This window comes from Artibeus jamaicensis, unplaced genomic scaffold (assembly GCF_021234435.1).
Source record: "Artibeus jamaicensis isolate MK-2021 breed Jamaican fruit bat unplaced genomic scaffold, CSHL_Jam_final contig_519, whole genome shotgun sequence".
Classification (NCBI taxonomy): domain Eukaryota; kingdom Metazoa; phylum Chordata; class Mammalia; order Chiroptera; family Phyllostomidae; genus Artibeus; species Artibeus jamaicensis.
The window spans coordinates 52,034,729-52,059,709 of record NW_026521871.1 but is presented as its reverse complement, the minus strand read 5'-3'; the positions used below and the strand labels follow the sequence as shown (position 1 = coordinate 52,059,709).

General features: G+C 52.8%; 2 protein-coding genes across 4 annotated transcripts in view; one reads left to right on the top strand and one right to left on the bottom strand.

Moving 5' to 3' along the window:
- The window catches only part of EXOSC7 (exosome component 7), a 28,042-nt gene extending 15,807 nt beyond the window's left edge, over positions 1 to 12,235 (bottom strand). For both annotated transcript variants that reach the window (XR_008392365.1, XM_037148298.2), the window contains exons 1-3: positions 12,158 to 12,235; positions 2,927 to 3,028; positions 2,518 to 2,612 (exon numbers count right to left, since the gene is read on the bottom strand). Coding sequence is in view for 1 of the 2 variants with exons in the window: in XM_037148298.2 (XP_037004193.2) it covers positions 2,518 to 2,612; positions 2,927 to 3,028; positions 12,158 to 12,214 (254 nt within the window). In the remaining variant the exon portion in view is untranslated. The remainder of the gene's footprint in view (positions 1 to 2,517; positions 2,613 to 2,926; positions 3,029 to 12,157) is intronic.
- A 66-nt stretch (positions 12,236 to 12,301) lies between these two features.
- ZDHHC3 (zinc finger DHHC-type palmitoyltransferase 3) overlaps positions 12,302 to 24,981 on the top strand; it is a 40,363-nt gene continuing 27,683 nt past the window's right edge. For both annotated transcript variants that reach the window (XM_037148275.2, XM_037148276.2), the window contains exon 1: positions 12,302 to 12,532. The gene's annotated coding sequence lies outside the window, so the exon portion shown is untranslated. The remainder of the gene's footprint in view (positions 12,533 to 24,981) is intronic.

The window sequence follows — 24,981 nt, the reverse complement described above, 5'->3', positions numbered from 1 at the left end:
AAGCTGATAAAGTAGTTAAGTGAAGCTGGGCTCAGACTGGCACGAGGGGACCCGCCCCCCTTTCCCACTCGAAAGCTTCCCTCCCACTGGGTGAGAATTGTTTTGGCCTGAGACCCTTCCCCGGGGCCTGGGGCAAAGCAGGGCAGCGCCTTTATTGCCGGGCACACCCACAGGTGCCCAGGAGACATTCCCAGTCCCTGGATCACAGTAAAGGGCCTCCTCTGTTCCTGCAGTTTACAGGTGCTCCTTGCAGACTCCAACGCGGCTCTGAGAAAGGAGGCAGCCAGCGGCGCTTGATGATCTCCCCCTTCTCTGTAGGAAAATGGGGTTTCATGGGTCTCTCATGGTGATCCCACCAGCCGGGCCAACTGCACCAACTGGGCCGCTTACAGGTGTACTGAGTGCCACCATCCGGCAACGGTCCCGAGAGACTCAGCACTCCCTCGGGGCTGGAGCACCTAGGCCCGCCTCGGTTCTCCTGGGATTTACAAAGGGGACAGAGACAGGCAGGCAGCCACTCTCAGCCAGGACAGAGCGGCTGAGTCCCAGAAGCCAGGTCTTAGAAGAGGCCGCTCACAGGCTCCTCTCTACCTAGAGGCTGGGCCAAGAAAGGGACAAGAGCAGCAGGCAAACTTTAGGTCCTGTTCAGACACACACCACGGTGAGATGGGTCTTCCCGCACCAAACACCTCCTTGGTGTGCCTGGGTGGCTGACTCTGGTCTAGGACGAACAGACAGACAATGACGAAGAGCACGAACGCAGAGCAAGTTGCAGGCCTCACACGTGGGGTCCGCTCCCCTGCGACTGCTCACTGCACTGACGGGGCAGGTCAAAGCCAGGGAGGCAGTTCTCTCTCTCCAGGAGCAAAGGAAGAAGTGAGCTGGACGCCTGGACAAGGTCACTATCACTCGTGGTAGCTAAGAATGGGCTGATTCCACTGCACAACTCACAGCTGTATAGAACCAGGAGCAGAAACTGCTCTGGGCCAGGGCAGGAGGCAGGGAGGGGCCAGAAGGAAGGATGGATGCAGACACGTTCTGGGGCCTCTAAGCACAATGTCCCTCCAGAGCTGGCTTCCCAAGGCTGCACAAGGTAGAAGGGGCAAAGACCCAGAGTCTGCAAGACCGGGCTGTGTGACCCTAGGAAGGTCACTCCCCCTCTCTGAACTCATCCTCCTCACAAACAGCTTGTGAGATGAACCTCGGCTTGGAAAGGAGCCTTAAGAGACTATAAGTTACTAAATGGATGTGGGTTAGCATCTGCGCAAACAGGCTGGCCCAGCGGGCCCGAGGCTGCCCGCCGCAGGAGGGTGACCCTCAGCCCCAGTCAACAGGGAACTGTGACCACTGTGGCCACTGTTTCTGTGAAAATATGGTTTATGCTGAACACCTGCTTTCCTTCTGGGAGCCTGGTACGGGGGCATGTGCTCAGCAGAGGGTGCTTACAGTTCCAGCACCCAGCAGTAGGTCTCGTGTGCTGAGTCTCTGATGAGTTTGCTTTCAGAGTCACCTGCACACAGGTGTCGCTGCGTTTTTGTTGCTGTGATGAATCTTGAGTTATGAGTACGATTCTATGCTAGTCCTGTGAGTACTTCCAGCAAATCTCCAAATGTGCCGGTGGTCTTGGAGACCCCTTCAATACAGTATCAATAATATACCTGCGCCCAACAGCAGCCAACAGAGACCCTTACCCACCTGAAGAAGGCCCCCTGCCACCCCAAGTTCTGATGAACTTGCACCCATAAGATGCGGCTGGGTCAGCAACCCTCCAAAAAGCCCAACCCGAGGAAAAGGGAGGTGACAAGAGGGAGCAAAAGAACACGGACTGAAAGCCCATGGGAGCCGGTCATTCCAGGGGCTCTGTCTTCACTGTGTGGTTTCCTTATCATCACAACAGTATTATTACCCCCACTGTTTAGATAAAGAAACTCGGGCACAGAGAGATGGAGTGACTGGTCAGAGAAGGAAGCCAGTACCGAGGCCGGCCGGCTGCACTGCCCACAGACTCCGCTCTTCCTAACACCCACACTGCCTGCCCAGCGGCCACTCCCTCGGCCTGTCAGCCGCCTGGCTGGCCCCAGCCCCTGCTCTGCCAACAAGTCCTGAGTTCTCTGCAAAGCTGGAGCAGAAGGGGAAACAGGGCGTTTTAGACCAAATGGCCCCTATCGCCTGTGTTTGGCATTTCTCAAAGCACCTGTTGCCTCGTTGGGCTCTCCTAACAACCACGTGTGGGGCGCTGGCAGACACCCTCCTTGTCCGGGCGCGGAACACGGGCCGGCGAGGGCCCGCTGACTGGGACCAGGGCGGGGCTCTGCCCGGCGCGCCTCCTTCCACGCATGCACACGCGCACGCAGGCCTGTGGCTGGCACGGGGGAGGGCCTCGGAAAATACCCGCTGGCTGGGCGAATGAGGACTGAACACCAAATAAAAGAGGGCTCAGCAGGAGACCAGGGGCCCGTTCTCTGAACCTTCACCTTTTACTTCGTTTCTCTTTAAACACCTCTGCACAGTACTGACCAGTCAACAAAGAACTCCAGGTAACCTTCGTTCGGCCTCTCCAGCTTCGGCGTCCCCATCTCTGCCTTCACCCCCACCAAGATGTCCGTGTGGCCCTGCAGACAAACGAGAAGGGTCCTCGCTCCGGCAGGCAGCCAGGCCCCCGACCACCTCCCTCCTCTCCCAGACACAGACCCTGGGCCACTCTCTTAAGAGCAGCGCTGGGACTTGGAAAGTGGCCCTTGGAGAAGACAAGGGGTCTTTCAGGCCTAGACAGACTCCCTTCCCAGAGTCCAGCTTGGGCCTTGGATTTCCCCCAGAACAGCTTGTGCCGCAAAGACCCAGAGGGGCCTGCAGCTGGCTCCCAGGGCCCGCTTGGCCCCCTGCCCAGCCCCTGCCCGGGCAGGACTGACTCGGCCCCAGCACTCACCAGCCTGACCCTGGCAGAGCCGCTGGTGTTGGACACGACGTCCGTCTCCACCTCGAGCCCTCGGTAGTCCTCGCACCCCCGGCCATCCACGCGGAGGTCCTCCTACGGCAACAACCGCAGTCCTGAGGCTGTGATCTCAAACCAACAACAGACTGCCGAGCCAAGTCACCCCTTCTGATTCCCCCAGAGAAACGGGCAGTGCACCTTGTCCTTGGTGAGTCACCCATGTCTGCCAACCCCTGTGCCAAAGATGGGCTTCCAAGCGCTCCAGGCACTGCTGTCCCGCAGCCCCACTTAACGCCTTCCGTTGCTTCCTGATGTCAGTGTGACTCAGTGTCTGCTTCTCGCTGCGGCTATAATCCGCTAATGCCAGTATCTGTCTTGTTGCCCCAGATTTGGTGTTGGCCGCGGGGAGCTTTCCCGTGGTCTGTCAACACGCCTCCGATCTCTTTTAGCACGTCTTGGTTTTTCCAACAACACCAGACGTCCCAGCCTCTTGTTCTCCCTGCCCCTGCACTGGGACCACCCTTCCCCCCCCAGGAGCCCTGCTTCCCTTTATTGGAGAAAAACCAAAAACCAGGGCAGGGTGGGAAGTAGGTTCACTGCTGCAGGGGAGTCACAGCTCCCGGAGCTTCTCAGCAGAGCGAGCAGGGAACCGCGTGCACGCCAACCCACGCACACACCTGCGTTTACTTCCGTATTCTCCCACATGTGTGTTAAAAAGCCACGTGTTCACACTGATAGTTGCTTCTCACCTTCCTCCTTGTCTTATCTGTGACTTCCCTCACCCACGGGGAGCACCCTGGTCTTGCTTATCTACAGTGTTTTAGGTCTTTGTTCAATCTTAGTAAAAAAAAAAAAACAGTACTCTGGGAAGGGCTGACCCCCGCCCGGTGAGAAGCAGACTCTCTGACGGGCACAGTGCCGCGTTCCCTCTGCCTTTAGCTACGTGGTACCCGCCCACAATACCGTTTTCCAGCTGCCGTCCCCGTCCTCCACATGGCTGTGCCTCGTTTGTACCAGCCTGCATCCCAGTCTGGGCCCCGCACCCTGGTGACCTTTAACTGTCCATTCACCTTTTGGCCACGTGGCCCGTCACCGGGCCCTGGGCGCCAGGGCCACCAGAAAAGGGGAGCTCAGAGAAACCAGTACCACTCTCCCCTCGTCCCCATTTTCAGCCCCCCCCCCCTTTCCCACCATCACCCAGCAGGGAGCCAATCTCTTTAGTTCCCGTTGTATTTCCTTTGCACAAATGAGCAGACACAGGAGTATTTTAGATGTCCCCTTCTTACACGAGGGTGGTCTATTACAGACACTCTTACACTGCGTTTCTAACACCCTGCATATAAGGAACCCCTCCACATCGGCTCACAGAGATCTGTCTCATTCTTTGCGATAATTTTTTGTTTTTGGTTTTTTTTCCCCAGTAAAAGAGCCATTAGAATCACCAGATCTTCAAAGGGGTCGATGCTCCTCAAACGGTGAAAATGCTGTCCTGAAGTACGTTAGCTGTCGGAAACTTACCTTTAAACCACCGGCCGACTGACTGGGAGTGACATTTCTATTCTGAGAAGTTAGAATACAAAGAAGCAAAACGCTGCTGCCCCGCCCCCACAGCACCAGCTACCACCAAGTGCCATGTGTGTTTCAGTTCTTTTACTCTCTCGGCTCCTGTTAAAGGGGGAAAACGGAAGCCCCTCTGCATGCCCACCCTCGTCCAGCCTGCCCGTCTCCAGTCTGTGGAGAGTGGACTTGAAAAGCAACACAATTTCAAGTCGGGGAGAATGAGCCTCTGGGAAGAAAAACTATGTAGAAGTCTCTTCACAACCCCTGCCCAGAACAGGAAGGCTTTCTAGGTCCTTCTCTGACTCCCTGTGTGCTAGGGGGGTGGGAACCTGGCCCAGGAGCATCATTCACAAGGAGCCCTTCCCAGGCTGCAGGCACGGCATGAGTGTGAGCAGTTGCTAGGAGCACCAGCCACGGGCTCTGGGCCTGGTCCTGCCATTGCCTGGCTGCCTGACCCAGGTAGGACAGGTCCCTTCCCCCTCACTTGTAAAAACACGGAGATGGAGTGAAATGGCCTCAAAGGTGTTTCTCTAATTCTACAGATCTATAAATCAAAACAGGCACAATCATTTGCGAATGTTAACAGTAACTACTATTTAATGTGCATTTACTATATATTAGATAATGCACTAAACACACTACCCAGTTAGCGCGTTTAATCCATCGTACCAATAGAAAAACAGGCGGCCAGCAGGCAGCACTTGATTTCCCAGGCGGAGCTCTTTGCCACAATCCCACACGGCCCCCTGCACCTCCAGGGGCCCTTCACTGTGCCAGGGGGCCAGGGGGCCAGAGGTCGGCTCAGGCCTCCCTCAAAGGGTGAACGGGCGGCCCTGAAAGCAAGGAGACCACAAGGGCACAGGGCTTCCAACCACTACTTTAAACACCACTCACCCCGGAAAGATCGCGTCACAGGGCCTGTGGGGAGGACCCACTTACTTGTTCCCGGATGGGGCGGGAGAGGTGACAAAAACGGGGCCTCACCAGACCCTGCCTTTGCAGCCTTTAAATCACTCCCTGCCCCTGGGAAAGGCTCAAGGGACACGCAGAGATTTTTTTAAAAAGCTACAAATTTTCCTTTCAAAGGATACAACAACCATACATTTTTAATAGGAAAAAAAAGCATAAAAAAGAATAGGAGCAAAACAAACCAAAAATGAAACTAAATAAAACAAAGTATCCCAAGAATCACTGCAGCAGGGCGCTGTTTTAAAAAATCCAGTTTTCCTCATAAAAATCAGGAAATCTCCTACAACTGTTGTCTCGTTCAGCTCACAGCCTGACACCCGCCACGTTTTTTATCCACCTGCAGTACTCGGGCACCCAGGTGTGAACGCCTAAAACTGGAGGCCGCCCCGAACTGAAAGCTTCCTTTAAAAACCGACAGAGATACCACAAGTGATGGGCCTGGGAGCAGAGCCCTGCCCTCAGTGGGGGCAGGGACACCTTTCCAGGTAAAGGGCTTCTGCCTGCCGGGATGGCACCGGGTGACTGGTAGGCAGTTACTTCTGTGATCACAGCACCCCTGCCCGTTGGGTGCGGTGTGGTGGAAGCGCCTCCAATCTGTATTTAAATCTCTGCTGTCACCTGCCAGCTTTGTGACTCTGGGCCAGCCTGAAAGCGGAACAACCCTGACCTACAGAGCTCCAGGAAAACCTGAAAACCACAAATCACTTCAGGGGACCTCTCAGCACGGTGGGGCACCCAGGAGTCCCATCAGCGGTTCCCTTCACCTGCTCCTGGGCACTGGTTAAATGAGCTCACTGCATCCTCCAAAACAACCCCGGAGAGAGGTCACAGCAGAGACGAGGGCCTCGCCCCGACTAGAAGACAGCCCAGCTTAGAAGAGGGAGTTTGACTGGTCCAGCCTCACGGGCCCAGCCCCCCGACTCAGTGAGCACAACCAGACGCTGCCCCTTTCACTCTCCCAGCCTGTGTAGGAGCCCTGCCTGCCTTTGAAAGGATGACTCCATTCACTCTGCAAAGCACCTGGGTGCAGCCTCTCTGGGCCATGGGTCCCAAAACGGAAATAGCATGGGGCTCAAAATCCAGCGCCCCGAATAGCCGAACTGAGCAGCTGAGTCCTGGCTGCTCGGGCTCACGGCTGAAGACCAGGCTCCGGCCCTGTTCTCCCTCCTCTGCGCCGCTGCCCCAGCAGGGCTTCCAGGTGATGCAGGATGCACAGCAGAGAAACGGAGAGGGACGGCTGCATCACGCTTCCCTTCACCTGCCGAGAAAAACGCAATGAAATGGCCTTGACAGGACCGTGCTTCTGGGTGGAGCCAACCAACTGCTGAGACCTGGTTTGCACCTGGGACAGAATATGCACCTAACAAAAGCAGGACATCCCAGCCTCCAAAGGCCGAGAGGGGACTTAACAGGAACCAATTACACCGCGTATTAAAATACTGATTCGTCAAACTTCCCACTAGCCCCGTCTCACCTCCTCACATCCATCCTCCGTCCTTCTCTGACCCCGTCTGTGCCCCAGGTTGACTCCCTCCAACCTGCATCACCTGGACTCCCTTTGCTGGTTCTGGTTGAATTTGGCCAATGGAAGGTACCAGAAGAACAGAGTGGCCCCCTTGACGCACACACACCCCTGACCTGGGGCCACATTTCTGATGGTGCCTACATCTGCCCCAGACTACAACACCTCTGTAGGCAGCTCCTGTTCCATGGCTCCGGCAATCACTGGCTCCCGGTGACACCATTTGCTCCTTGTGCCCTGTTGGCCTAGAGGCGGTCGCTACATCCTGTGGTCACTTGTCTGGCTCTTCGACATCTTTGTTGGTTGCTCAAAACCCGCTCACACTGTTAAAAAGAATCCCATCATAAAAGTCTCCTGAATTATCTCAGTCAGGTTCCATTTTCTGCCAGAACCTAAAACAACTCATCCTCCTGCCCACAAATGGCTCTCTTTCAAGTCTGGCTTTTCTCCCGTGGCCATATCTGAGCCTAGTGATTCTGTCCAGTGATGAGTCTAGAAGAGAACTACAAGGGCTGGTTTCTTACACAAGGGAACAGGAACTCCAGGAGCTGAGAGGTAACCACAGCCTCCCTACCCCAAGGCCTGAGAAACAGCCGAGACGGAGAAGAGAGCACAGTGAAGGCCTGAAAGGTGGCAGAGATGAGCCGGTGAGAGAGCGCCTGGGGACCTAAGCGCCCTGGGATTCCTGGGGAAACATTTATATCCTTCGCACAAACTTTTTTTTCTGCTTGAGCCAGTTCGTGGGTTAACATAACTAGCCACTGAATCCTCAACACCGTGAGGTTACTTTCAACTGCTTCTAAGTACCAAACCAAGATGAAACATCCTGGAAATCAAGGCTGAGGGTGAGGGCTGCCAGAAGCTGAAACTAACCAAAGAGAACCAAGGATGAAAAATAAACACAAAATGATTGGGTCTTTAGGGACAAGAAGAGGATTCCAGCTAGGCACGGCTTCAGGTGCGCTGCTGGCACCCAGGAACCAACTCGATCCGAGTTTAGGTGACTTCAGAACTGAGTCCGTGACATCTGCAGCAGGTTCCCTCACATGCATTCCGATCTTTGTTCGAATCGTGTAAATTCTGTTTTGCTCCTCCATAAACACAGCAAGTTTGTGGCCAATGTTAATAATGCCCATGAACAGGTTTACTTGGTCAACTGCACAGAGCTGAGCAACTGTGGCCCTAATATGTCCATGCTACTGGTGGGAGGTTGAATTTAAAACCTGAAAACACTGTCCAGCTCATCTCCCTGTTAAGGCCTACCTTGCTCCATCAATGTTACTGAGTATCTCCCGAGTGCCGGACACTGGCCAGGCCTTCAGCAGGGTATCATACAGACAAGTTGATTAATACCTTCCAAGATCCACGAGGAGGCAGTAGCTGAGCACGTAAGGCCGTTAGGATCCCCTCTGCAACTTGATCTTCCACCATTACCCACAGGGGGTGGCCTTAGCATCCTTTCCTTCTGACAGGCTCAAGCTTACTAAATTCTTGGTCATGCTGAGGGCTCGGTTCAAATACTATTTCTTAAGGAAGTCTCCCCTGACTTCCCAGACTAGGTAGGCCTTCCCCCCCTCACAGCACTCTGTACAGTCATATATATAAACACACAAATAGATCTGTAATTTCTGCCTTTTCCTTCCAGCGTGGGTGCTATACAAGGGCAGGCTATCCCTCAGTCTAGCTCAGTTCCAGGTAGAATGAATGAAATACTAAGTCCACTAGATATGCAGAAGGGACACAGGGACTTAGAAGAGCAATTCCACTTCCCTGGGGAAGGCTTCAGAGCATTATAGCCCCCAATATTCCTTAGTCTCTCTGGCTTCCACTAACTATAGCACCCCTTGATATATGAGGGGAGACCCCCCCAAAACAGAATTATATTCTGGACAGTGAGCCATTATAGTACAGGCTTTCCCTGCTAAGTGACTGTTTTAGAAACCCATCTCTATCAATATACCAGTTGGTGTTATTGTGAGAGGCCGCATTCGGCTTCAGTGAATTTTTTTTTTTGAAGACTGATTGCATTTGCCCATTTCGTGATGGGTGATTTAGAGCGCATCTGCCCACATCACGCTGAGTGTTTAGCAGTTTTTGACCAAAAACGGCATTACTCCCACGCCCTATCCTCTCTATTCACCCAATCTGGCTCCCTGGGACTTCTTTTTTGTTTCCCCATAAGAAAAAAGTCCTCAGGACTTCCGCCAGGATGGAGGCATAGGTGGATGTGCCGTGCCTTCTCACACAACCAAGTTTAGAGACAACTAAATGTTAGCAACTGAAAACACAGCCAGAACACGGAAAACTGAACTTTTCGGAAGTCCGTTAACAACAAATTCTTCAGCCTGACCGGTAAGGAGCGAAACCAGCGGCTGGTGAAGCGGGGTAGCACAGGAAAGCTCGGTCAGATGGACTCAGGTGCGCGGAATCCAGGCGCAGGGTTGGACCTAGTGAGCGACCGAGCGAGCGACCGAGTGAGCGACCAGGCGAGTGACCGCGTGGGAGACAGTGGGGGAGCGGGGCTGTGTGTTGACTGTGGTCGCGCATTTGTGCGCGGGTGGACAGGCGAGGGAGTGGGCGATTGGACCGGGACCCAGCGGGTCCCCACGGCAAGCGGCAGGGAGAGCGCCGCCATTTCCCTGCTCTGACCCCACCTCCACATACAGCGTCATAACCCAGCGACTCTGAGTGGCCCGGCCCTGCTGAACCACCTAAGGCGCTGATCCTCACCCAGCAGTGAGAAACAGCAGAGGGGGTCGCCATTTCCCCGCTCTGACCACGCCCCCACATACAGCGTCACAACCCAGTGACCTGGGAGTCCGAGGCACCGCTTCTCACACTTAAAGGGCCAGAACAGACCAAAAATGTCGCAAGATCTCAAAGCCCCAGAGCCCATAGATCTAAGCGATGAAGAAATAGCAAAACTCTCAGACGCACAGTTTAAAACACTGGTGATCAGGATCCTCACAGAACTGGTTGATTATAGCCACAAATTAGACAAATGTATGAAGGCGAAACTAACTGAAATGAATGGAATTGCACAGGACACCAATAGCGATGAAAAGGAAACTGGGACTCAAATCAATGGAGTGGACCAGAAGAAAGCAAATAATGGCCAAACAGAAAAGAGTCAAGAAGCAAGAATTCAAAGAAATGAGGAGAGTCTTAGGAACCTCCAGGACATCTTTAAACGCTCCAACATCAGAATTATAGGGGTACCAGAAGGGGGAAAGGCACAGCCACCAGTGGAAAACTTATTTGAACAAATAATATAGGAGAATTTCCCCAATCTGGCAAAGGAAATAGACTTCCAGGAAATCCAGGAAGCTCAGAGAGTCCCAAAGAAGTTGGACCCAAGAAGGAACACACCAAGGCACATCATAATTACATTCGCCAAGATTAAAATGAAGGAGAGAATCTTAGAAGCAGCAAGAGCTAAGGGGACAGTCACCTACAAAGGAGTTCCCATCAGACTGTCAATGGATTTCTCAAAAGAGACCTTACAGGCAAGAAGGGGCTGGAAAGAGGTATTCCAAGTCATGAAATCCAAAGACCTACAACCAAGATTGCTCTATCCAGCAAAACTTTCATTTAGAATGGAAGGACAGATAAAGTGCTTCTCAGATAAGATCAAATTCAAGGAGTTCATCATCACCAAGCCCTTATTATATGAAATGTTAAAGGGACTTATTGAAGAAAAAGAAGTTAAAGAAACATGAACAGTGAAAGGACAACAAACTCACAGTTATTAACAACCACACTTAAAATGAAAGCAAACTAAAAGGACAGCTAGATCAGGAGTGGAAACATAGAAATGAAGATCTCAAGGAGGGTTAGCAACAGGGGAGTGGGAGGAGGAGAAGGGGGGAGAAGGTACAGAAAATAAGTAGCATAGACAGCAGACAGAAAATAGATGGGGGGGGCAAGAATAGCACGGGAAATATAGAATCTAAAGGACTTGAGACACATGGTCATAAACTAAAGGGGGGGCAATGGTGGGGATGGGGGGGTAGGGTGGAGGGGAATGAAAGGGGGAATAGAACAACTGTATCAGCATAATCAATAAAAAAATTAAAAAAAAAAAAAGAAAGAAGTCCTCAACCAGAAACGTTTTGCAGATGTGGAAGAGGTAAAACAAAAAATTGCAGAAACACTAAAAGTCATCAAAATCAACAAGTTCAAAAACTGTTTTGAGCAGTGGAAAAAACGTCTCGATAGATGAATTGCACCAAATGGAGAGTACTTTGAAGGTGACTTAGATGTAAGGATAAATATACAATTTTTTATAAATAAATTCCAGGGCTTTTTTTGGGTCCCCCCCACGTATACCTTATATTCCATTACTATTATTTTGTATTCATCTTTGAAATAATAAAGGAATCAAAGGCTGACATTAAAGGAACGCCAGAAGAGCTGAAATTAACCACACTGAATCAAAAGCGAAAAGCAAAACACAAAGTGATTAGGTCTATACGGGATTCCGGGTAGGCTTTGGTGGGGTGACGTTGGGAGGGAGGGTACAGGCCAGGAGGTCGCGCTTCGCTTCCCTCGGTAGCTCACTACCAGGCTCCGCACCCTCCACTTCTGTTTCTGGCGTAGTTACAACCAGGGATTGAAGCGTGAGCGCTGAAGATCTTAGAAAAGCCGTAACTGCCCGTAGGGATCTTGGTTCTCCGATAGCAAATGGGAAATAGTAAAAACTATGCTACGGGCTGTGGAGCCGCTTTTTAAACACCTTCCTCCTTTATTTGTAAGGCCATTTATATTCTCAAAGCGCTTTCGCCCCCGTGCCTTCTCTTTCCCTGTGATTCCCAACCCCCGGGCGATGAAAAGCGGGCCAGAAGCGCACGCCCACAGACAAGCGACGGGCGAAGGCTGCAGATACAGCCCTGGGGGCAGGCTCCCCCGCTAAAGCCTCAGGGACACGGCCCACACCTTCCTCCCCGGGTTTGGAACCCCGTAGACTCGGAAGGCTCGACTAAGTACGCACTCGGTCCTTAAACGGACGCTCGCCGCCCGGTTCTAAACACGCCGGGGCTGCCGGCTTAAAGCTGCGAACGCTGGCCGCGGAATCGCCAGTTCAACCCAGGCCCGCCGCGCCTCCCGGGCGAACCGAGGGCGGCCCGTACCGCAGGCCCGCGGGGACCTGCGGCCGCCCCCGCCCCTGGAGCTACCTGCACGCCGTGCACGATGTACACCTTCTCCGCCTCGCTCAGCGACACGGACGCCATGCTGCCCAGCCGCCTCCCGCGTCATCAGCCCGCGTCGCCCCGGAGCCGACCGCGCCCCCACCTTGCGCGCAAGTGTCATCAGCCTGCGCGGCGGCTGCTCCGGTAGGCGCTACCGCCACTGCCGGGAGCTCCATGGGCTTCTCCTGGGCGCCGCCGGGTGTCTGGCCGAGACCAGGGAGCCGCGGCGCCTCGTGCCCGGGAGCCATCGCTGCAGCCCGAGGCCGGGCCCCGGGCCGGGGACGGCAGGAGGAAGCGACGGCGGCTGCGGAGGGAGCCTCACTAGGGGCCTGGGACTGGGGAACTGCCTCCGACTTCACGGTCAGTTGGGAGAGGCAACTGGGGTTGGGCGGAAAAGCCGGGCTGAGGCGAGAGGCGCGAGCGGGGGACGGAGCCGGTGGACTCGCAGTGCGAGAGTCGCGCGGCGCAGTTTGCTCTGAGCTGGAGTGGAAGTGGCAGATCGTGTGCGTGTGTGCGCGCGCGCGCGTGTCTCAAGTAGCCGGTCGTGTGTGAGAGAGACAGGCCGAGAGAGATCGCCAGCGAGGGGAGGCGGACCTCGTGAATAGCCCGGGGGCCCTCTCCTCGCTCTCCCCTACCACCACCCCCGCCTCGACCCTGCATTTCCCTGGTCCCTAGGATGGTTTGATAGAAGAGGCGTGTGAAGCCCTCCCTCCTTAGATTGTCCTCGGTGGGAAGGGTCCGGGCCAGGAGTGAGTCCCGAGGCGTCCTCACTCCACCCCAGGGATTCTCCCCTCCCATCCCCCGCTCTTTCACTCTGGGGCTTACCAAACGGTGACCCAGGACCTTTCCGGGTCCCCTTGTCCCTGAAGGTCGCCAGTGCATGATTCCAAAAAGACTAGCTAGAGGGGAGAGTCGTGGCAACCGGCGCTGACGAAGGGCGCAGTGCCCAGGCATCCCTAGCGCTTCCCAGCGGTGGCTTGTTGGAGGGATCTCGGCGCTGTGCACAGCTGCTTAGAGGGGAAAGAACAGCCCAGGGGGTGGCCGTATAGGACTGCCGGCCTCGGTACCCGGAAAGGATGCCTACAAGGTGAATATGGGGTCACCGAAGGAGCCCATTAAGGCGGGGCAGACGGGGTATGGTACAAATTTTAAAGACACCTTGTGGATAAATGCAGTAAAGTTATCGGTAAGTGACTGCAGCAGAGGGGGCCTGGTGACTTTTCCAAGTGTCTCATTTTTGAGGAACCTTCTTGTTCTCAAAACAAAATGGCTTGATCATCCAAAGAATGTTTGGTGTTTCACACGTACTATCTTCCATACAGTCTCACAGATTACTGTTGGGAGCTGACTGTGGCTGGTCTTAGGAACAGTAAGACAAGTAAGACACAGCTTCTGCCCAGGGAAGCTCCCCCCGCAGAAGGGCAGGCTCCATCCAGGGCACACAACCTGGTGGTGACACAGATGCGCACAGTGGGATGGGACGTGGCTGGGTCAGAGGAAGGTGCAGAAGGGAAATACCCTCCCACATTTGTAAGCACTAAACTGCGAGTCCCCGTAGTAGATGATGTTACTAGACTAGATGTGAGTCGTTTCTTCTGTCTCTACGTAGTTGTCTAGAGGCGCATCTCCGGGGAAGGCGTCCTGCAGGGCTGGACTTTGCCCTGTGGGAAAGTTGGGAAAGGTGAGGCCGGAAGTTTCCTTCCACCTGTTGTGGCGCCCAGAGGCCTTTGTGCAAGGCCAAACGCCTGGATTCCGAGGGGGGACCTCTGTTGAGAGCTAATCGGGGACTGCTGGTGCTAGAAATGGTATTTTGTGTTAGAGATCGCTCCGAAAAGAGAGGCGCTGGATGTGGAATTTTAGTAGCTGGGCTGTCTAAAGGGACTGCAGATTTAAAAAGCAAAAGCGAGTGAACAGATCAGAGAAGACACGAAGAAAGTGTGAGTTGGGGCTGTGGAGCCGTCTTCATGAAAAAATCTCTGTGTCTTTAAAAATGGAGACCTTCTCTTCGAACTGATTGCTCAACGAGGGCCTGAAGGTTCCTCGATGGAGAAGGGTTGGCACTATTTGCTAAATAATGTCACGGATGGTGACTGACACGTTGGGCTCAGCGGGCGTGGGGGGTGGAGACAGTTGAGTGTTCATCTTCCATTCTCTTCGAAAACAGTGACACCTGCACTAATTGTCCCACTGCAGCGCGGCCAGGACATTGTCACTCCATTTGCTGTGATAATGCACTGGACATTTTTAAAGCTCATAAATTCAGAGGGTTTTTTTTGGGGGGGGGGTTCACTGAAGCAATTTAAAGAATGTACGTTAGCCAGAAAACCAAGAAGCTGAGGCTGGCACATCGTTCTGTTAAACCAGCTCCCCTTTCCATCGCTGGCAGATTCTTTGGAGAGCATGCTGTTTTGTAGGTCTGTCTACCCTAAATCCCTGCGCTCCATCAGTTCTATTTAACACCAACTTGACCTAGTGCTTATTAAGTGCCGAGCACTGCTCTAAAATGCTTTACCGAGATGATCTGATTCCATTCTCATGAGAGCTCTATGAGACAGGTGCTATTTATTAGCTCTGTTTCACAGGCTGGGAAACTGAGGTACAGAGAGGTCCATTGCCTTGACCCAGGTAGGAAGTGGCAGAGCCCGGAGGCGAGGCCAGGCAGCCTGGCTCCCATAGTTGCGCACCTAACCCCCCTCGAGGCCCCATGTTGCTCCCCAGAGTATTCGGTGAAGGAGGCCTGTGTGTGTAACGGAGTTGGTAACAGCCCTATAAGTTATAGTTAGCTTTCATTCCAAGAGCATGGAGTCTGTTCAAATGTAAACTTCCTTTCCTTGAATCCTTTTTTTAGAGGAATATAGAACATGGTGCTAATGGGAGATTCCTGTGTCTAACTAGCCCTTTTAGAGAAGGGGAGAGGTTGCAGACAGGCTGAGGAGAGCTCTGGACAGCAGAGGGGCCAGCGGCCTGGTCTGGAGGGTCGATAGGCATGGGGATGGATGTCTCATACCAGAACAGACGTCCGGCAGGTCTCAGATGGCCAGGAAGTGTTTGTTTGCGTGCCTGTGAGTCCCCAGTGTTCTCAGGGGCCTGAGGAGATAAATTGAACCAGCACACGAATCAGCACACGCCTGCCTAGAAGGAATTCGGGATTTATTTCCCCTGGATAGCCCAGGCGCTGAAACTAGTGTACAACAAGACAATAAAAGTGCTCAATTGAGACTCATGATTAGTAGACCAGACGCCAGCCTATAATAAGGTGCTAATTGCACAGGCTAGACGTCAAGGGCAAGAAAAAGGTAAGGAGCGGCTGCTAGCCGCTAGCAGGCGGCACCAAGAGCCTTGAAGAGATGGCGTGGATCTGTCCCACCCAGCCTTCCTCCGTGGAAGCGGTGACAGCCAGGACGGAAGCGGTTCCGTGCAGTGCCGAGTCCGAGGTACTGGAGTTGCAGGGAGCTCTTCCAAGCCCAGCAGAGGAGCAAAAGTTATTCCCAGTCTTAAAAGAGGTAGCCAAGTTTTCGTGAGCTACTGTTTTTTTTTTTGCTTGTTTGTTTTGTTTTTTCCAATAAATCTGTTTCCTTCGAATGCTTTGCATTTGTCCTGTCTGCACCGTGTCTTAAAGGATATTCCATGTAAATAACCTGTCACAGTCTGGCCAGCAGGTCATGTCTGTCTTGCTGCCCTAGAAATTACAGCTTGTGATTGATTACAATGATAGAAGAATTGGTAGGAATACCTGGGTAAAGCTTGTTCTCATTTAGCTGAAGGGTCTTCACAACGGTGAAGAGGGGGGCAGAGTGCTTCCTGTGACTTTGACTAGGGCACCTGTGAGAAAGGGGGTCACATGTCCTGCTTCGCAAATCTGGAACTAATGTCGCACACACATCCCAAGGGCAGTAGGAAGTAACAGCTCGAAGGAGACATGGGGTGATGTCTGGATAGCGACCTGTCGGGGAAGAAGAAAAGAGGCTGCTCCCATGCCGCCTTGCCTTTCTTCCTGTTTTCACATTTTTCATTCCTTTGCCTTCCTCTTTGGGAGCAGATGTCTAGACACAAAGGGATGCATCCAGGAAACGCCAGGAAACTGCCATCTTTTTTGTAGTCTCCTCCAAGCTGTAGTCTTCCTGGCGTGCAGAGACTTGGCGATCGGACTCTGGACTCTCTCAGGGCCTGAGACACCAGCATCTCCTCTGCAGGGTCAGTGGGGATGGAGAGCCTGTGGGTGGGGTCGACTTTTCCCTCAGGAACATGAGCCCAGTGGGACAAGTACAATCCTGTGGCAGTAAGTTTTAACTTTGCTATGTACAAAGTGTACATTTCTAGGCAGGTAATAGTAGCAGGGAATCTAGAAAGGCAGGTTGTTTGGGAAGATAAGGATCTCTGGTGGAAATACGGTTGGGCCCTGGCCAGGTAGCTCGGTTGTTAGAGTGTCATCTGATGTACCAGGGTTTGGGGTTTGATTCCTGGTCAGGGCACATACAAGAATCAACCAGGGAATCCCTAAAGAAGCGTGACAACAAATCGATGTTTCTCTCTCTCTAAGGAAAAGAATCAATACAATTTTTTTTAAAAAAAGGAAGAAAGACCTGGCTGGTGTAGCTCAGTGGATCGAGCATGGGCTGTAAACCAAAGGGTCACTGGTTCAGTTTCCAGTCAGGACACATGCCTGGGTTGCGGGCCAGGGCCCCAGTGGGGGCCACGTGAGAGGTAACCACACATTGATGTTTCTCTCCCTCTCTTTCTCCTTTCCTTCCGCTCTCTCTGAAGATAAATAAATAAAACCTCAAAAAAAAAAGGAAGAAAGAAAAACTATTGGGTATCCTAGTGATCCAGACTTTGCCACGAACTCGCTTTGTGAGTTTGAGCCAGTCAGTGAACCTCTCCAAGCCTCACTCCGCCCTCAAACATCCGCCTCACCAGGCTGTAGAACTTGGAACAGATCCTAGATACACAAATATTTAGACATTGAAAATAGTCACGTTTAACTTTGGATTTTAAGGCTTCTCTCTTTTACCACTTTATAGTATGTGATGTATTTTGATAGTGTTTTTTCCACTCGGAAAAAAAGAAATGAATGAACAAAACAAAATGGCATATTTGATTGAAAAAACTGAACATGCCCAGAAAAATGGCTGACACTTATTCATGATCCCTTGTTCAATAGTAACAAAGAATGGGAGAGGAAGTCAAGGGGAGCTTTTGATAAACATACACACGTCCAAGGAATTAACAAAGGATGTGTTCCCTTTGTTCCAGAGAGTGGAGGGATCAGAACCTCGGCCCTGAGACAGGGACCCGAGCCGTCAGCTCAGTCTTCCCCCTGGTTTCATAGGTGAGGATGCCAAGGCCCTGGCGGGGGAGGGGGGGGGTAACCATGCTGCCCGAAGTCATGGAGCTGAGGACCCTGGGGACTGGGAGTAGCATTTTGGCCTCCTGACTCCGGGCCGGCTTCATTCTGTTTGGCACCAGCCTCCCACGTGGCTGCAGAGCCCTCCGGCAGACGCCAGAGAGCACCGCGCCCCGTTGGCAGGGCCGTGGGCCCGCAAGCTCACCAAGCCCAGTTTCCTCGGGCCCAGGTTCCACCCAAGGCTCTGCTCTGGCATCGCCACTTCCAGTGCCTGGGATGAGCGGGCTCAGCAGAGGCCTGGAAGCGAAATGGCGATGTTTTTCAGTTGTACTAAGAAGTAGTTGGCACACATCACTACACAAGTTTAAGGTGCACAGCCTGATGGCTGGGTGTATCTGCGTGGTGTGCTGATTACCACCACAGGTTCAGAGACATCCAGGTTCTCCTCTACGTACAATAAAAAGCAGAGAAAGGGAGAAAGGAAACAGTTTCTTCTTTGTGACAAGAACCGAAAGGACTGTCTTCACAGCCCCCTGCGTGCTGTAGCGGGAGTCGCCAGGGCCGAGGCCGACTGCAGAGGGGCCGTGCGCTCCCAGCCCTGCTCGGAGCCGGAAGTTCGTGCCTTTGACCGCCCTCCTCCAGCTGCCCCCGCTCCTGCCCTCCACCTCTGGTGGCCGCAGGTCTGACCTCTTTTCTGAGCATTCGGGTTTGTTTTGTTAAGATTCCACATGTAAGTGAGATCACACGATGTTTGTCTTTCTCTGACCTACTTCAATTAGCAGAATGCCTTCAAGTTCCATTTCTATTGTTACAAATAGTAAGATTTCCTCATTTTTATGGCTGAATAATATTCCATTTTAGGTTTTTGGTGTGTGTGTGTGTCTCACAACTCCATTCATCCACCCACGGGTGTCATGTCTCGGCCATTGTAGGTAATGCTGCTCTGTCACGTGGTGTTTCTATTTTTAGTTTCTGGGGATCTTCCACACTGTTCGTCACAGTGGCTGGACCGGTTTATAGTCCTGCCGGCAGAGTGCGAGGGTTCTCTTTTCGCACTGACGCTTGTTGCCTCTACTTGTGGTCATGGCCATTCTAGAGGCGGGAGGTGATGCTACCTCATTGTGGCTTCAATTTGCTTTTCCCTCACGACTAGTGGGGCTGAGCAGCTTTTCCTGTATCTATTATATTAGCCTTTCTTGTATCTTCTTTGGAGAAATGTCTATTAAGGTCACTTGTCCATTTTTTAATTGCATTATTTGGGGGGGGAGGTTTGCCATAGAGTTGTATGCGTTTTTTATATACTTTGGCTATTAACCCCTTAGCAGATATGGTTTACGAATATTTTTTCCCATTCCATAGGTTGTCCTTTCTCTTTGCCAATGGTTGCCTTTGCTGGACAGAATCTGATTGGTTCGCTATAGCCTCACTGATTATTTTGGATTTTGTTTCCTGTGAGTTAGGTGTCATTTAGGTCCCCACTTCTGGGTCGTGAGGTTTGCTGGCATACAGTTGTTCATGGTAGCCCCTTACGGCCTTTCGAGTTTCTCTGGCATTTGTATAGTGTCTCCTTTTTTATTTATGATTTTGTTGACCTGGGTCCTTGCTCTTTTTTCCTTAGGTCTAGCTAAGGGTTTGAAAATTTTGTTTATCTTTTCAAAGAACCAACTCTTAGTTGGTTTGTTTCTATTATTTTTTCTTTCCTATTATTTTTGTTCTCTTAGTTACTTTTGCTCTAATTTTTATTTATTTCTGCTCTAGTTTTTATTATTTCCTTTCTTCTCCTAACTTTGGGCTCAGTTTGTTCTCTTTCTATTTCCCGAAGGCACAGAGTTTGGTTAAATAACAAAGATTTGGGGTCTTTTTTGCTGCTCGGTGTAGTTTATTGCTATGAACCGCTCTCTCAGAGCTGCTTGTGCTGCGTCCCACAGGTCCTGATATAGCGCCATTTCCATCCTAGTTTGTCTCAAGAAACTTTTTAACTTCCTCTTTAATTTCTCCTTCAATCCATTGTTCGTTCAGATAGTGTCCGTCCTCCAAACCTGGTACAGTTACAATAACTGGTTCTCTCTTTCTCATCTCTAGCTCTTCTTCCAGATTCCTCCAAGCGCTTTGTTTTTAGTCCCTAAAAAACAAACCCCAAGCTTTTGCCTGGGTGACGTCCCAGTGGCTGCATGTTGGCCCATGGCGCGTCGTGGGGTCAGGTGCCACTTTTAACACCCGTACCTGGAAACCTTTGCCGGTTGGTCTCTGCCTGGCATGGGTGGGCTTTGCCCCAGAAATAGCAGTGTACTAGCGCCTGGCCTCACATGAAGTGTTCCCTAGCAGAAGCAGATTTTAGGGACAATCTTAGGGTGACCCTTGGCTGGTGGTTCAGCCAGGGCCCCACCTCAGGGCACAAAATGCATCGGTTCAGGCCTGTGGCCACACGAGGGCTGCCGGGGTCTCCCTCCCTGCCCGACCTCGTGCAGGCGAGAGAGCCGAACTGTGAGTAGCCCGTGGTTGCTGGAGGAAGCATCCACACTCCCTCCCCTTTTGTTTGCTAGTTATCGTGCAAGAGGTAGGCTCTAAAGTGAGAGCAGGCACGGGAGTGTATCCTGTCTCGCTGTTTCCTGGAAGTGTGAACTTGGGCAGACCTTTCCATGCCTCAGCTTCCTTCATCTCTAGAAGGGGTGGGAAACTCGGGGTTTATACCTGTAAGGTAGAGTAGACACGAGGGTCAGACAGGATGAGGTGTCTGGCATCCAGCCCAGGGGCCGGCAGACAGTAGACGTTCAGCAAACCCTATGTGGTGGCGGCCGCCAAGCCAAATGCCCGTCTCGGAAGCTGCCCTGACGGAGGAGGCCAGAAAGCAGTCCAGTGTCCGATGGCACCGTGCCCCTGATCACAGAGGGCCCCCACTCTGTGGCAGTATTGCACTCCTTGACAAGCACGGATTGGGCAGCCACGTCCGTCCGTCTGTAATATGCCGTTGCCTTCATAAAAATGCCCCGCTGGGCTGCATACTCCCAGGAAGGAGGAGTTAATGCAGGAGATGGCACTGGAAGCAACTAGTGGATTCGGTCGTTAGAGCTGGAGGGGAGGTCGCCACCGCTCTAAACATTTTTGGGAAGACCAGTTGACTCCAGGAGCTTCACTTCTTTTTACCCATCTATAGAACAGGCTGAACCAGACTTTGGAAGATGTCAGCTAGCCCAGTGGAAATATGGTCCAGAAGAATGGGCATTACAGGCCCCCAGGGGCTAGCGGAAGGGAAGTCTGCTTAGAGTCCGGGTTCTTAAAAGAGTCCCATCTTAGCGAGCTGGCCCTTCCCACTCGGCTGAGAGATGAAGGCAGGGCCAAGGTGAGCTGGCTTCTCCCTGGGGCCCTCAGGTGTGTGTGAGGGAGTGAGAAGTAGAACTCCCGTTCCTGCTTGGTCATTCCTCCTCCCGTTGTCTTGCAAAAAGAGAAAGAGAGAGAGAAGCAGCAGCCATGAGCTATGCTCAGATGTGGTCTGTGGCGACCAGCAGAGCTGGCTTTGAACCCTGGCCTTACCACGCCCTCCCTTTGTGTGACCTCGAGAGTGTGAACCAGAACCTCTGCCCCTCTCTCCATCTGCCTACACAGCGAACCAAAGCTGCCCAGCGGGGCTGTTACAAGGATTGCGGGCTGATGCTTGTGAGCCCACAGCCTTCCTAGGCACGCGGTTCATGGTGGGGCCCATCCCCGCTCCCACAGACGCACCGCCTGTTCTGTCTAAAACATTAGTTTTAGACATATCTCAAATGGACTTTGATCGTCTCTTCCATAAAACAAGAGTTGGACTGAAATCTACTACAAGGTCTTTAAGGTGCCTTCCCACCCTTAACTTCTGACTCAGTGATTATCTCTTACTGGTTAATCTTATGTGTGGTCCTGTTTTAAAGTTGTCTCATTAATTTGTGTCATCGTTGCAACACAATAAAGCACACCCACAAAAAAGGGCAAGTAGAATGTGTCACCCACATGATGGTGGCTCCTACTGGTCCCCAGTGTTTGTGGCACCTGTTAATAGTTCTAGAATGCTGGGAGGTGGTAGCCAGGTGCGGTAAGTGTGGGGACGCCTCGCCTGTCCGCATCCCGACCGGTTTCCCGACAGGAAGCCCGGGGTCGGGGGTCTGTGAGTGCACACAGCTGCGCTTCATGAGAAGGTGCCCAGTTCCGAGGCAGGAAGGCAAACTGAACTTCCCACTTCCTGGTCCCCTCGGCGAGCTTGAATGGGCATAGAGTGGCTTGGGGTGCATTACTGGACTTTTCAGAGTTCTCTGTCGGAGGTTAAGTGTGACGGAGACAGCCGGCAGGAGGAGAAACCATGTAGACCTGCTCGTAAAGCTCCCAGAGGAGGTGCCCGTCTGGGCAGCGTCCGCGGCTGGCAGAGGGTGGGGCAGAAGGTGAGGCACCTTCCCTCGGGACCACACCTTTTGAAAAAAGTTTAGTGACTCATTCTGTTTTACTTTGTTCTTTTTTTTTTAAGTGAAGTATTTCAAACATAGTGATTCATGGTTCATTCTTTCTTTTTCTGAGAATCCTCTAAAATGGGTATAAAATGTATAGTCCCGTGATTCTTATACAAATTAAATTAAGGTAATTGTAGCCCAAATCTATGAATTTTCTACTTGATCGGATTCATTTTTGAAGCTTCCAGGGCATGGCCCATTTATTCGCCTTTGAAGTTGTGTGGCCGGCCTGTGGTTTGGTGCTGTAAGTCTATTCCTTTGACGTGGCAGAAGTTCTGAAAGTTTGAAGACTATAGGATGTAAACCACAGGTTGTTGATACACTGGTCAGGACGAATGTCACTGGAGCATCGGGGAAGAAGTATCAGAAAAGGTGCTGCCCTCTTTCAGTGAACCTCTCAAGTGGTCACTTACTGAGTTGACCGGTAAAAATCAGTTTGGGCGAGAATCCCACGTTGGGCACGTCCAGGAGGTGCCAGACCAGCCCGCACCAGCAGTCTAGCGCAGTAATTTAGGGGCTCGGTGACTGTTCAGCTGGAGCGGGCGCCGGCCTGTGTCTCAGGCCTCCTCTCTCCTCTCTGAGTGGATGCTCAGGCCATCCACTAAGGGTTAGGGAAATTGAGTTTCAACTACGTGGTTCCTGCTAGTAGGGCCCAGTGAGGACGGGCCTTTATTTTTCTGTTCTGCTTTGTTTTTGAGCATTTGTGTGGTCCGTGTTCTCTAAGCCAGAGGAATAGGACTGCACCTGGTTTTGCGTTGATGGAGCCAGTCTCTGTGCAGATATTTCGTGGAGGCCTGCCCATCCAGCACCCCCCCCCCCCCCCAGCACCTCACTCTCCCTGCCAGGCCCACTCCCTGCCTTGTCCTTGGCCAAGCAGTGCACACGCAGCACCTGGCTCCCTGCCCCGCGGGGACCCCGCCCCTTCTGGAGCCCTGGCCCTGAAAGAGGCTGTTTATCTCACTTCCGGATTGAGTGTGGTTATTTGTTTTGGGAGGAAAGATTGCCTCCCTGTTTGTTGTGCTGCTCCTCAGAAACCTGTGTGTGAGGGTCAGTGTGGGGCGTGTCTGTCTGGTTTACACACCCATTCACTCAAGGAACACTGACTGGGCATGCGCTCCTGCCAGATACCAGGCTGCCAAGCTGAACCCATGGGACTTGCAGGTTGGTAGGAAAAAGCAAGTGAGACTGGTCTTACCGGACTGGGACTGGGAGAGGGGACTGGCAGGGCCCGGGCAGGGCAGGCAGCGTGCGCTCACTGCGCGTGGCCCCTGCACAGTTCCTTCCTGCTCTGCAGATGCCTTTTTGAATCAAATTGAAGTAAAGACACACGGTGGAGAGGAAACAGGGCAGGAGAGTGGGGTGAAGGGGCCTGGTGGGGGCAGCTGGAGGGGGCCACCCCTCCGAGGGTACAGCTGGCAGGAGTGGCATTGTGGGTTCTGGGACCGCCAGCCTCCAGCGTCTGCCCCAGCGAGAGTCCTGAGCAGCCAGTTCTGAGCAAGGGCTCCGTGGGGAGGGGTCAGTGGCAAAGAGGCCCTCACCCCAGGAGGCCTGCTCCCAAATCAGAACGGGGAAGGAGCAGAGGGGAACGTCTGCCTCTTCTGTTGTTAGGGGCAGAGTGAGGGGAATGTGCACGGTTTGTTTCAAGGTGGGTTTTTTCCCCAGTATTTCTCAGATTTTCATTTTGCTAATTTAAGAAACAAACCCTTACTGGAAAGCTACTTCCACTGTTTTGAAACTGGAACGTGTGGGTTGGAAGGCGTCCGTCCGTTTAATGCCTGGAGTCCGCCTCTGCCCAGTGTGCCCTCGGCTGGTCTCGGGCTCTCACTCACCAGGGCACGGGCGTGGGAAAGCTGGGCTCCTCGCACACCCCGTGGTCCTACATTGTTCGAGGGGGCGCATTCTGGGTTCCTGAGTGAGAGTCACAGTCCACCAGCTTCATGGTCTGCTTGGTGCACCTCCGCCTTCCAGAGTGTGGCCACAGGGTGAGCGAGCGAGGCCTCCCCTCACTGGGCCTGGGCTCGCAGTGCTCATGAGTGTCTCATGCATCCTTGTGATGAACACACGTGATGAGTGGCAGCTGGGTGCCCGGCACTGGGCTAAGGAAAAGACGGGGCGTCCAGCCAGCAGCAACCGATCGGCGGGAGTGCGTAGCGGGCGCTTGGTCCCCAAAGGCCTGCTGCCTCTGCCCAGAACGAGTCCCCTTCTTTTACAGATGGGTCCCACGGGGCTTCCTTTTACCTGCTTTTACAGCCCGCAGCCAATTAGGGAAGTACGTAGAGAGTATGTGGGCAGGCTCAGTAACTGTAGGCATGGGAAGGGCACAGACAGGAGTGGGGGAAGGAGACAGAGCCGGAGGCAGGAGATGCCGCAGGCGTAATGGTCTGAACGGGCGAGTGTACGCCTGAGGACATCGTTACCTAACACACTCCAGTAATTGTTGTTCCTGATAATGACTCTTAATCCTTCCAAAGAAATGGACGGGTGTTGTACTTAAGACAGGAAGCAGCCAGTTACCTGGAGATTGGCTTGCACGGAAGGGCCTGTTCATCAGCAGAGGCAGGCGTATGGACTGCAACTCCAGTGCAGTCGAGCCGCCGCCTTCTCTGTGATCGAGAACACGCGCCCGTCTGGTCTGACTGTACCGTGAGCACAGTGCAGTCACCACAAGCACCTGAACGTGAGCGTTGCCCGAGACTTCACGTTCCGCGAGCCCCCACTTCTGAAAACTGCGCCATTTGTCACCATTGAGAGCGGTTTCGTGGAACACACAGGTCATGGGGAGATGATGCTCGGGCTGCAGGTGACAGGCGGTCATGCTGCCACCGGGGTGGGTGGGCTGATGTGTGTGGAAACTGGCCGTCTCTGTCATGCTGTGCTGTTCTGCGGGGAAGGGGGTTGGGGCGGATGGACCTCTGTTATTTACAGGATGGGGTACCAGTGGGTTTACAGTTGTGAGTACCCAAAACAGAGTATTCCTATGTGCTCATGTAGTT